General features: G+C 34.9%; 1 protein-coding gene across 6 annotated transcripts; it reads left to right on the plus strand.

The window, feature by feature from the left end:
• The first annotated feature begins 2,779 nt into the window (after window positions 1-2,779).
• Window positions 2,780-9,413, plus strand: LOC131154165 (uncharacterized). Of its 6 annotated transcripts, none has more exons than XR_009136381.1 (4): window positions 2,780-3,860; window positions 4,186-4,263; window positions 4,385-4,453; window positions 6,545-7,114. XR_009136381.1 is itself a non-coding variant. In XM_058106743.1 (3 exons), the coding sequence occupies exons 1-3, from the start codon at window positions 3,099-3,101 to the stop codon at window positions 4,391-4,393; spliced, it is 849 nt and encodes a 282-aa protein (XP_057962726.1). In that variant the 5' UTR covers window positions 2,780-3,098; the 3' UTR covers window positions 4,394-4,809. The 6 variants fall into 6 exon arrangements, 2 of the variants coding, with proteins under 2 accessions (XP_057962726.1, XP_057962725.1); XR_009136382.1 differs by lacking the exon at window positions 6,545-7,114 and adding an exon at window positions 4,803-4,989; XR_009136379.1 differs by lacking the exon at window positions 6,545-7,114 and adding an exon at window positions 8,796-9,413 and having other exon boundaries at window positions 2,834-3,860.
• The last annotated feature ends 3,830 nt before the right edge of the window (window positions 9,414-13,243 follow it).

Below are 13,243 nucleotides of genomic sequence, written 5' to 3' on the forward strand. Positions count from 1 at the left end.
AATGACTTGAATGCTTTATATAAGCCACAGACCCAGAGCAAAACCGTCAATGGTTTGCCTTGAAACTGTCAACGATTTTGTTTTTAAACAAACATTTTTCCACTGTTTTATCCTTACCTGCCGCAGTAACTCAAAACCGTAAACGGTTTTCTAAACTCACCCAAACCGTCGATGATTTGGTCTTCACCAAACCATTTTTTTTTTATTTCATTACTTACTATTTTCCAGGTCTTTACATCTATGATATACATTAACGTTGATATTGGTATTATATTAACTTTAAGATATTTTTAAATAAAATAATCACAGTTTTTCAATTTTCTTATTCTTAAACTACATAAAGAAGCGATACAAAATTTTAATCTCTGAAAAATCGTTAGATTATGAAACTTTTTGGTAAGGTTCTCACTTTGATAAAGGTAAAAAGGGTATGAAATAGGGATGGCGAACTATCTTGGGTAGCCCACACTTATTAGATTTCTGATGCATTAAAAACACACTCAAACTATAAAGTTTATATATATATATATATATTTTGGATTACACTCCGGGTTTTCCACGTTTCCATTTTATGGTCCACGTGACTAATCCCACGCCCCTTAAAGCCGACCCCACAACTCCAAAGAGAGGTAAATTCAGGAATTCATGGGCGGAAACGAACCCGAGAGGTTTTGAACACCTGACCTCGTGAGAGGCACTCCCACAGCCTGCACTACCACCTGAACCACACCCTGGGGGGTTATAAAGTTTATATTTGATTCGTGAAAATATCGCTTATGTAAGGAGTCATTTAATATCACCCTAAAAAATTATAAAAATGAAAACTAAAAATTAGTAACAAAAATTAATGCTTAAAACCAATAACATGTTTGGTTAATATTTTTAAAATTAAAACAAATTATAAAATTGATTGAACGAATACTATTTTTGTTCTTAAATTAAATAACAATTGAAAACATAATTAAAATAATAAAAGTTCAAAAATAATACAAATTAAGAATATCATAATAGAACAAAAATATAATCATTGTTTTACTTAATATTTATTCACTTTGAAGGAGTAATTTTATTATACATGACAATTGAAACGTATTTCAAAAATATTTTTAAATAGATTTTATTATTTTAGTATTTTTTTTTTCAAATTTTATAGATACTTTTTGTTATGTTTTTTCGGTTCATATACTTGATGGATCGTAAACAAAGGAAGAAAACATAGTTGAAAATCACTTGTGCTGAGGAGCAACAACAAACAGTCCGACTATTTAGTTGAAACTTGCTCCAGAACTTAGACAATTTACATTCTGCCTGAAACAATCGATTAATTGGCCCAATCAGTTGACGGTTTGGCTCGAGACACCTAGCACATATTTTGAATTTTAAATATTTGGATGTTAATGTGGTTGAGTTTTGGGGCCAAACCACTGAAGAGACTTATATACACATAGTATATGTTGTATATAAAGAGTCAAGTGTGGTTGAGAGAGAATTGAGAGGATTCTTGTATTGCTCTTGTAATTTACATAAGAATATAGTGAATCCTTGCCGTTTGCTCCAGTGGATGTAGGCATTGCCGAATCACGTACCTATCTGTGTCCTTTTTTTATTACTATTGCTTTAATTTACCAGTTGTGGTTGTATAATTGTTTTGTATTTATCATTAGATTGCTATTGTGTGTTTGATATTTTACATACAAATATATATATCCGTTGTTGAATTTTACCCAATAAATAAAAATAACAAAATCTTATTTTTAGTTTTTTTTTTAATAATAATTGAAAATCAATAATAGAAATAAAACATTAGGAATGTAAATTAAGGTGTTTTGATAATTTTTTTTTTCATAATGCAGAAATATAAACTAGAAAATGAAAAAAACATAAATGATATCAAACAAACCTTAACATTTTTTTGTAAATGTTGTAATTCAAAATTTGATCTTGTCTTGAGAATATTAGGCCTCTTTTAGGACTTAGAGAACATTATAAAGAAAGAAATGTCAAGAAATTCACATTTTATGTTCCGTTACCAAGAAAATAAAGAGGAAATAAAAAGTATAGTACATTAATGAACAAAAAAAAATTGATTTTATACGTCATTAATATATAATTTTTTTAAAATTTATAGTCATATTAGAGTAGTTTTTTTTAAAATAGTACTTAATATAGAGAGAAAAAATATAATAAAAAATAAATTTCTTTCTTTGTTCCCTTTTCTTTTCTTTTTGGAAACAAAATCTTTAATACCAACAATGTATAGGACAGACCTTCCATTTAAATTTATGAAAATTTGTATAAAATATAATTTAATTATACTAAAATTTTTCTAAATTTATAAAAATCTAAATTCAAAAATCATATTTATAAAATGATTTATCTAAACTTTTAATTCTAAATTTTAATGTTTGAGGAGTTCTTGCAAGTTCCATGGTGCATTTTCTCTAGACCAATTTTCCCCCCAACGCCAAGAACCCCTCTTTTAATTTGTCTTATGCCTTCATTTTCATCCCATCCCAAATTCTTAGCATCCTCTGTTTTAAGTTTTAACAAGCACCCCGCCCCTTCTTCTTCTTTCTTTCTTTTAATTTCTTTTTATTTGACAATTAATAGAGAGAGAAAAAAAGAAATTTGAAAAAAATATATATTATATTAGAAGACACAATCCTCATCGGACGGTGGTGGGCGCATCACGACGTATCACCCGGGGAATCCCCTAACCGGGTGCGCACAGCGCCATGCCGCGCACTCTAGACCTCACCCTCGCGAGTCCAAATGCAAAGGGCCCAAACCCGAACGTTAAAACCGTCGTCTATCTCCGCCCCGTCCTGGCTCATATATAATATATAAACTAGCGTTTCCCGGCCATTTGAGCGACAGAAGAAAGAAGAATACAGAGAGAAGGGAATCGCAGCTTTCGCTTTCTCTCTCTCTCTCTCTCTCTCTCTCTCTATATATATTGTAGAAACCCTGACCGGTTCTCCGTGTTGATTTTCCGGCTGAGGTTCTTTGCGGCTTCTCCAGAAAATCTGTGAGAGACAAATCTCAGTGGGAGCGAAGAGAGGTGCTTTCTTTCGATCGGAGGGGCGGCCGTCCGATCAATGGTGATTGCGGGTGTGACGGAAGAGGGGCAGAGCGCGCGCAAGTTCATGGCGATGGGTCCCGAGAGATCCAAGCCTCTGCATAATTTCTCGTTGGGGTGCTTGAAGTGGGGGAACCAGAGGTTACTCAGGTGCGTCAAAGTGAATTCCGAAGGCGGAGTTTCAGCCGCCGACAGCGGATCGCCGGGTTCCGGGACGGATAAGTCTTCGCTGGTTCGCCGCGGGGAGGATGATTTTGAGAAGCGTGGATCTCTCTATTGTTCGGAGACTTTCATGAAGTCTCCGTCGCCCGCGGCGGGGATCGAAAGTTTGAAAAGGCCGAGGATTGAGAGTGACGGAGATGATGGAATCGAAGCGGTGAGAGCGAAGCTGTTGTTCGATCTTCAAGCGGCGGCGGATAAGATGAAGGTTGCTTTGGTGAGGGAAGGCCAGGCGGCGGAGGAAGAGTCTGCTACCGCGGCGAGGCCTTGGAATTTGAGGACGAGGAGAGCTGCGTGCAAGGCGCCGGCTGGTGGCGGCGGCGGAGGAGGAGGCAAGAGTTTCAAGGTTGATGAGAGCAGACCTGGTTTATCTCCTCTAAAATCCGAGAACAAGTTCTCAATGTCCAGAGGCATCGCCGCTTCGCCTGAGAAAAAAGAGAGGCGGAAATTCACGATACCACTTTCCCGGCAGGAGATTGAGGAGGACTATTACGCAATTTTGGTACATAGGCCCCCACGGAGGCCGAAGAAGCGGGCCAAGATTGTACAGAAGCAAATAGATGTAAGTTCCTTTACCGCCGTTTGGTTTTTGGGAAAAAACGGGAATTCAAAATGCACAAAAAGAAAGTTGTGTTCTTTTCTGATTGAAGCATTCAACTCCACTAACCTAAGCCGTTCCGTGTCGGCTCAGATGAGTGGATTTGTTTCCCTTCTCTTATTTCCGGTGTTGGACATCAGAATCCTAAAATTTTGTTTCTGCTTCATCTGAAACTTATTTTGCTACAAACTGATATTTTTGTTTTTCTCCTCGGGAATCGATAATTTGTCTTTAGATCTTCTTGAATTTCTGGAAATGCCGATCTAACGTTTCATTGATTTTTCTGCAGACTCTTTTTCCAGGCTCATGGCTAACGGAAATTACAGCTGATACATACAAAGTTCCTGATTTTCCCGAGACTAGCAAGGTAATTACGATGTTCTTGCTGGTCCCATCTCTGTTCATTTGATTCATATTGATCAATTTCGTGTCTATCTGATTCTTCGTTCTCTTAATTCTTTTTTTTGGTTTTTCGATCTTTTCTGCAGAAGTTGTAGTTGTATCTATCTCAATTTCTGGACGTTTAGAGCTTTCTGGTTGCTGACCATTGACAACTGGTAAATTGTGACTCTAATTAGTGGCTTCACACACCATATTTGCCAATTGGGGATTCTACTGAAATATTGAATTTTCCAGAAGCTTGTGGTGTATGTTGGCTGCTTTGAAGTGCTAATTTTTTAATTTTAATTGTGGTTCATTTTCTTTCTGTTCATCAAAATAATCTCATAGTAAAAGATGGGTAGGCATTGTTAGATCAATGAAGAAGTTATGAGCTTCGAGGTTGTCTTTTCTGAGTACAAATATTACATGTATTTTTGTCAGAGGAGAGTTACCTTAAATTCTCATCTTTAGTGCCATGGAGCTTTTAAATTTCAGCTAACTCTAATGTCAATTTTTAAATTGCAGCCCTTCATTCTTTTGTTCAAAGCTTCCCTGAAATGGGTGTTTTCCAAAAGCAATGTCTTGCGAGTAATGTTTGTTCTTATGGACATGGTTCTAAAACTATGCCAGGCTGTGACTGACTTGTTTGCTTCAGCTTATGTCGATATGCTATTCATTCCTTCAGAAATAAAATTGAATTTACTTGGCTAAACTCTAGTTCATTCCCTATTTTTGCATGCATATGTTTCTTTGAGTTGGGTCTAGGTTTTCTTAAATAGAACTTGCTTCTGCTGCGGGTTAGCTTCAACCCAAGGCTGCAAATATGCAATAAGAGAACCTTGAATTGTACGTTACTGTTGCTAATTCAAATAAAAAAAGGTTTCTAGATCCATTCATTGCCATAAGCAGTAGTTTGAAACATCATGCTTTTAAGTTTTAACCAGTTGACATGCATAGATTGGGCCAGCGTTTTAGAAATGTAGGCAAGGTTTCTTTAGTTTCTAAGGGCCTGATTACTTGAGTGAAACTATTTTTTTTTTTTTTTTCTCCATTTCAGTGTTCCGATGAATTACAAAAAAACTCATATTGGTTTTGTAGTTTTCTGATATCTATTTGCAAAAAACCAATAAAAAGATGTTTTCCAGCTTAGAGTATTGCTATAGATGCCGAATTTCCATTCTGAATAACTGCTCGATTTGGCACGACGGCAGATGTGTAGCTTTTCACAAATTCAAGGATACAAGTCTTTTGCAGGTTTAGTTTGTACATTTTTTTTCCGAATAAAATGTTGGTCCGTATCTTCTTCCTTCTTCCTTTATAACTTGCAGAAATTTGGGAAAGTTGGAATAGGCAACATTCTTGCAAATAATTATTTTTGCAAATAAACAGTTACACAGGGTTTCTATTCTCTTCCATGGCTGCCAACTATTACACGGGTGGGTGATCCTTGTAGGTTCTTTCTTTTTCTTCCTTTTGATGTTGCTGGGAATTTTTATATTAGAAGTGGTGGATATTGTTAATGCTTTTTGAATGGAGCTGAATAATATATTGCTCGTCTTTTGAAGAATTTATTATACGTCATGATTTAGGTGGCGACAGGGAAGCTAAGTGGGAGTGGGTTTCTTTATGTAAAGATATGTAGTGTGAACCCATCCTCTTTTTCTTGTCCTTGACGCAATGTAAAACTATGTGTGAGGTATGTTTGTTCTCTTCATCAGACCCTTCGTTGCCATGCCCTGTGTATTTATATCTTAACTAGCCTAGGGCAGGGTGTATTAAAACCCCTATTCAATCGTTTTACCATTTGGAAATTGGAAGGAAGGCTTTGTGGATGTGTTCCTTCTTGTGTATCATATCCAGACAAACACTCTGACCCATCTGCGTGAACAAGGATTGGAACATTGGATTTGAGCATTTTTTTTGTGGCGCCAAACTCATATTCCCAAACATAATCTCATGTATTAGAATTATTCAACACTCGATTAAGCTGGTAAAAAAAATTGGATCCGTTTAATTGGTTGACATATAATTTTGGTTTTACAAATGTTCTTATGAGTGATAAAAACTTGTATCATGTGTATTTTGTTTTGAAGGTAATATAGAGTAAATGCTTATTATATTTATTGAACATTTGACATAATTATATATGAAATAGAATATAAATATAAAATCATCGATAAGTAATTTAAACAGACCAATAAACCAGAAAACGGGTCCGAACTGGTTCATTTAATGATCTGATTTTATAAGTAATGCTTTTATGGCAGGTAAGCAACACGTGATGAATAAACAAACTGTCCTCGGTGTAGAAACTATTTGCTTTTGCCAATTCACGCCCATAACAAAAAGGATCGCACTGGCTACTTGCTTCCGCAGTTCTATACTAATACCATAGGCTACGCAGTATTTTCTATTTGTGCATTCGCTCGGCTTCCATTTTTGCAGGTCCCAGTCTTGACCATTGGAAATTATTTCAGATTGTGTACCTGTCTGGTGCCCTCCCAATATATAATGTTTCTGATCTTTCCTAATATTTTCCCACATATGGCTAATTTCTAGCTAAAAGGAACCCGAGCTTTAATTCTATGGTTTGCCTCGTGGGTCTAGATCGGTCTTCCAACATGAGCTTTGGCTCCAAGATGTTTGGTTTTTGTGCCGATGAGCAGAGTTCAAATCCTTTGATTAGAGGAATTGTGCATTTTTGTTGCAGGGATTTTTTTTGTTTTTCTTTTTTTGTGGGGAGTGGTGAGGTGTGAGTGGGTGGTGGGGATGTGTTTGGCATACAGCAAAAAATCTAGCTAAAATAAAGTATGGAAAATTGTGATTGCGGTGTGAAATCTTGGATTATGAGGGGGTTTGGCCTCATAGTTTTGGTTTAGAATTTGATGAGTTAATTGACATATTATTTTGAACTAAGACATAAAAGTTTGTATTAAAGTTTAGTTTTAAATTGATGTACCAAAAATGTTAGTGTTGAGATTTTGATTAAAATGAATTACCTAACTTGAGGATAGGTCTCTCATGCTGATTCGTAGGTTTAGTGACGCACTAGGGGATCCGAAGGGCTCATTGATGGTTGGAGTTCTTATGTAATTTCAAAAAATAAAAATAAAATAAAAAATAAGTACATTCTAATGACAATAATACATTTACCATCTCTCACTAATTAACATATTAACACACATAATAATAATAATAATAATAATAATAATAAGACATAAATAACCTTTAACGCTTAATTTCAAGCTGAAGTATAAATGTTGTATGCTCCTAAGTTGTTACAAATAAATTTAACATGAGCACCCTCCAAAGATTTGGTAAATAAACTAGCAAGTTGCATAGGAGATTTCACGTAAGTAACATTAATGAGCTTTTGCACAAGTTTTTCCCAATACAAAGTGACAATCAACTTCAATATGCTTCATCTGCTCATGAAAGACTAGGTAGGAGGCAGTATGAAGAACAGTTTGATTATTACATATCAACTTTATAGGCTAAGAATGTGAATAGTTTAATCCTTCCAACTTGTTCTTCAATCTGACAAGTTCACAAGTAGTGTGAGCCATAACTCTATATTCTACTTTAGCACTTGACCTGACCATTGCAGTTTGTTTCTTATTCTTCCAAGAAACCAAATTACCACCAACCAAGATACAGTACTTGATTGTGGATTTCTGGTCGAAAGGTGACCCAACCTAATATGCATATATATATCCGTGGCTATAAGTGTGACCCTGATCATGATATAAAAGACCTCTCCTAGGTGCACCTTTGAGATATCTCAAGATGCAAATTAGTACGTCCTAATAACTTGTTCTTGAAGATTCTAGAAATTGACTCGCAACACTTGCTGCAAAAGATATCTGACCAAGTTATTGTGAGATAATTTTACTTTCCAACAAGTCTTTTCTATTGTCTAAGATTAGGTAGAAAATCACTCATATCTAGCACTAACTTGTTGTTAAGATTCATGGGCATATCAACCGGTTTAGATCTATCCCAACAATCTAGTTTCATCCAACAAATTAAGGACATATTTCCTTTGTGACAAAACAATTTCCTTACAAGATCTAGATGCTTCTATACCCAAGAAGTATTTTAATGGTCCCAAATCTTTAGTTTGAAACTTAGTTTGTAAAAAAAGTTTAAGACTCTAAATACCTTTATCATCATCACGTGTAATAATAATATCATCCACATAAACGCTAAGAAAGATTCTACCTGATGAAGTATGACGATAAAATAAAGAATGATTCACTGCATACCGTCAAAAACTCAACTTAAAAAACTACAACACTAAAACGATCAAACAAAGCTCTGGAGATTGTTTTAAATCATATAGTGCTTTCTTGAGTGATTATGCGCTTAAACTGCGTAATTAAACGTTTTAATTCAAGGATTAGGACTTATATTTTAAATTAAATATCTAATTATTCTCAATATTTTAACAAAGTGTCCTATTTATAATTTCTGAGTTTCATTGAAAAATTTATGAATGTTGGCAATTTTTTATCGTAGGAAATTTCTCGGGAGCCAAAATCAGCATCAGTTTGTAATTCGCGCATAACTTTTCCATCCGAACTTCGATCGAGGCGATTCAAAATTTTGAAGAAAGCTGAGAAAGAGATCTACAACTTTTGTGTTTTGAACTTTGAGAGATACAGACTTTAGTATGGTTGAAATCGGACTTGTTCGTTGGGGGATAAAAACTTAAAATGAAAGAAACAAATAAGAAAAATAAAATAAAATATACTTGAAGTGACCCAGCCATGCAACCGGGTCCCTTTTGTTTTATTTTGGAGCTGAAGACCCGCATGGCTGAAGGGCTGGAGGGCAAGAAAGGAAAGAAAAAAGAAAAGAAAAGGAGGTAGGGTAGGGTTGAAAAAAATAATTTCTTTTGGAGGGGGCAGCAGCTGTGATCTTTTGTGGGAGTTTGCGCGTCGCTGGACAGCAAGGAGAGCTCCTCACGGCCAGCCCTCCATTGATCTCTCTCTCTCTCTCTCTCACACAGTTATTTTATTTCAATACATGTTGGAGCACTATTAAATCTAGTTGTTTTTTTTATTTAATGCCACCATTGAGTTTAAATTTCAGTTGAATTATTTATATTAATTGCTTTAATTGTCTCTTTTGTTTTGAATCTTAAGTGTTTTGTTGAGTTAATATTTATTATTAAGTTTAGTTTGTTTCTTTATTTGTAATCTTTGTTGGAATGAAATTTTATTTGAGTTGTTATTATTGTTAAAGTTAGTTTGTTTCCCTTTTTATTTAATGTCAGTAAATTTAATTTAAGTTAGATTATGTGTTGAGTTTGTCTTGTTGCGTTTTACTTCATTATCATTGCCACACTTATTTTAATATTTAGTTTGGGTTAGCTATTGAATTGAGCATTTTTGTTTGAGTATTATTATGTTGTTATTTCATCATTTTGTTTAAGTTTGTCATATAGCTTAGTTTATTTTTGTTTAAGATCTTGTTTGCTTTATTTCTTTATTTAGGTTATTATTATATTGAGTTTAGTTTGTTTTTGTTTTTGAATGAGTCTTGTTTGCTTCTTTTTTTTTTTTTGGGTTAAGTTATCATTGTGTTGAATTTGGTGTTTAATCTTAAGTCAATAATGAGGTTTAATTTTAGTTTATCTTTGTTTAGTTAGTGAGTTGTTTGGTTGGTTTTATGCGTGTTAAATCTTTAGTTTAGGTTTTGCGTCATTTCAATGTCATCACAAATTATCCAAAAACCCAAAATTTCGAATTTGAACCATATTCAGTAAAATTTGTTTTTTTTTTTTCCCCCATTTCGCACTAGTTTAGAACTAATCTGCATTCCCCGTGGAGACGATCTAACCCTTGGGCTGAATATTACATGACATAATTCCTATACTTGGGATAGCCCTAGTGCTACTCATTTTTAGAAGTGAATCATTGAGCTGACACACTAAGCTTCCCCCCCCCCCCTCCCGCGCGGGAACAACAAATTCAGGTGGTTGCTCCACATTGACCTCATTCTCAAGGTCATAATGTATGAAGGCATTCTTCACATCTAATTGATGTATAGGCTAGTGATGGCGAAGGAGATGAACAAAGTATTGATATAAGTTTTTCAACTAGAGAAAAAGTGTTACAAGAATCCAAACCATACATCTGAGTATACCCCTTAACAACAAGACGCGCCTTTAAAAGAGCCACAAAACCATCAACGTTGACTTTCACAATGTAAACCCAGCGACTACCAATGACAAACTTATTAGGAGGAAAAGATAACAAGTTTCAAGTGTCATTGTCCTGTAAAGCATTTATTTCTTCATCCATAGCATTCCTCCACCCATAGTGGGCTAAGGCTTTCGAAACAGATTTAAGAAGGATAGTAGATGATAGAGTAGTAATAAAACAATAATGTGAGGGCGATAAGAAGTCAAAACATAGTTGGAAATGGGATGTTGAGTACATGTGCATCTACCTTTCTGAGCAGCAATGGGAGGATCGACATCATAGAAAATATGATCATTAAACGAGGAAACCAAAGGTGTGGTAGTAGAAGCTAGAGGGGACTCTTTTCTTTGGAACTGCTATCGTGGATACACTTGCAAATTAGGATAATCAAGATGATGATAAAGACTCAAATTACATGGAGATTCAGATGGTTGGTTAGAAGGACGCCAAACTAGAAGCTAGAAGATTAGGCAGAGGAAAAGACCCATTGAGCTTAGAAGCACTCAGGGACTAGGTGTAGTAAGGTGTAGACTCAAAGAATGTAATATTGACAAAAAGAAAGAAGCGATGCAGCACAGGATCCAACTTATCCACTCTTGGAGCTAGTTAGTGAACAAAGGACACACGTTCAAATATTGGAGGAGGGAGAGAGAATAAAGGTGAGTTAGGAAAGAGAATGGAGTAGGGAATTTTACAACTAAGAATAGAGGATGGCATCCTGTTGATTAGATAGCAAGTAGTAAGCGGAGCATCACTCCAAAAAACTTTAAGTACATGCATTTGATAAAGTATGTCTATTTTTCCTATCTGTAACCTCATTTTGTTGAGGAGTGTGGATACAGGATGGTTGATGGACAATACCAAACTAAGTCATATAAGTAATGAATTGTGCACTGAAATACTCTTTAGCATTATCATTTTGAAGTATTTGAACTGGTAAACCAAATTGAGTCTTTATTTTAGAACGAAAGGCACAATATATATGAAATAACCCGAAACAATCTTTTATTAAATATAGTCAAGTCATTCTTGAATAATCATCCATAAAGGTTACATAATACCAAAACCCCAACTTGGACACTGTTGGCCTAACATTGCTTACTAATCTTGCTTTAATGATAACAAATCAAAGGTAATTTAACATGTTTTGTTGAAAGTGATGATACTTCAGGAATAAGGTTTTTAAATCTCAAGTTTGAGTAAACATGTCATTGCAAGACTACAAAAGAGAATAAAAGCTTAAAAGACATGAAAGCATATATTTCAAAGATAACTTGATGAAAGCTTAGAGAATTGAAACTCAGAGGCAAGATGGACTAAGCAAATGACAAGCTTGAAAACTCCAAGCTTATAATAGATTTAAATCTTAAGAGAGTCTCTATGTAAGTACTTCATTCAAATGATGGTATGATTGAATTTGAAGCTTAGTAGGAAAATCATTGACTTAGAGACCATGTTTTGAAAAACTTCACAAAATATTTTTCAAAAAGTCTTAAATTACATTGGGGAAAGTAAAAGAGCAAAAAGTTTTTGGAAACAAAATCGAAAATTCAGATTTTTGTCTATTCAGGCACCAAACAAAGTTGACCCAAGCGACTGACGTGAAAATAGACTGGTTTTGAGAGAAACTGAGAGGACCCAGGCAACTGACTCATAACCACCCAGTCAACTGACTCCTTGTTGCCTTTGAAATTCTCAATGCTTTAATGAATCCAGACGGCTGGCTCTCAGTTCCCAATCAAATGACTCTTCGAGATTTCAAATTTTAAAAAATAACGGGAAGTTTCTGAATTTGAGTTTTTGAATTTTAAACGTTATAAAAACTTGGGAAACACTCCAAGTCACTTGGAGAACACGAAATACTCTTGTTTAAACATCTATAAATACCCCCCAAGGATAAGGATTCAAGACACCAAGCAATTACACAGCAATCAAAGCTCTCTTGCTCTCAAACTTTCTGAAGATCACTATTGAGTTTTGTTGCAAAACTCTCACGATTTACTGAGCATACTCTGAATTCTTTCAATCAACAAAGCAAGCTCAAGGTGATATACTTCTAAGGCTTCAAATTCTTTCTATTGTTATTTTGAATTGAAGTATATTGTAGTGATTTATTGTTGTACTAATAATCTCTTGTTGAGAGTGTCTTTGTACACCAAATTTTCTTTTGTTTTTGTAGACGATTCAGGCTTTGAATCGTTGTTGGACCAAGAGTGGGGTATCATTTGGAGAGACGAACTCTAGCCTATTGAAGGAGAGATTGTAAGGTTGCTCCTATCGACAAAGGAGTGTGTAAGGTTGCTCATACCCGTAAAGGAGTGGTATAGTGGAATTCTTAGGTGTGTTGCCTAAGGCGAGGATGTAGGCGGGTATAGCTAAATCTCGTAAAAACTCGGTCTCACTCTCTTCCCTACTCTCATTTAATTTTCTATTCATATACACTGCGTGGTTGGATTTTAAGTTTTTGCTCATATAAACTACATGGATTGAGTTTTAAATAAACTAAAAATTAATTTGAATTTGAGATTGTGGAAACCGAAAGGAAGTACGTTGATTGATCAATACTTATTGCGAAAGCCGTAAGGAAGTACTTTGATTGTTTAACACCCAAGATTCATTAATTGAAAATTTATTTAAATTCTGAGTTTTTGGAAGTGTGTTGGAAATTTACATTGTGCTTAATATTGAGAAATCAAGTTCACTAATATTGGGCTTTTATCAGCTATATACTTAAACTCTACTTTGAGTGGAAGTAGT

This window comes from Malania oleifera, chromosome 4, assembly GCF_029873635.1.
Source record: "Malania oleifera isolate guangnan ecotype guangnan chromosome 4, ASM2987363v1, whole genome shotgun sequence".
NCBI lineage: Eukaryota > Viridiplantae > Streptophyta > Magnoliopsida > Santalales > Ximeniaceae > Malania > Malania oleifera.

Excerpts from the sequence above, each read along its gene's own strand:
- LOC131154165 (XM_058106742.1), top strand. The coding sequence starts at position 3,099 with ATGGTGATTGCGGGTGTGACGGAAGAGGGGCAGAGCGCGCGCAAGTTC. Across the intron at positions 3,861-4,185 it reads TTGTACAGAAGCAAATAGAT|ACTCTTTTTCCAGGCTCATG; the intron begins GTAAGTTCCTTT and ends ATTTTTCTGCAG.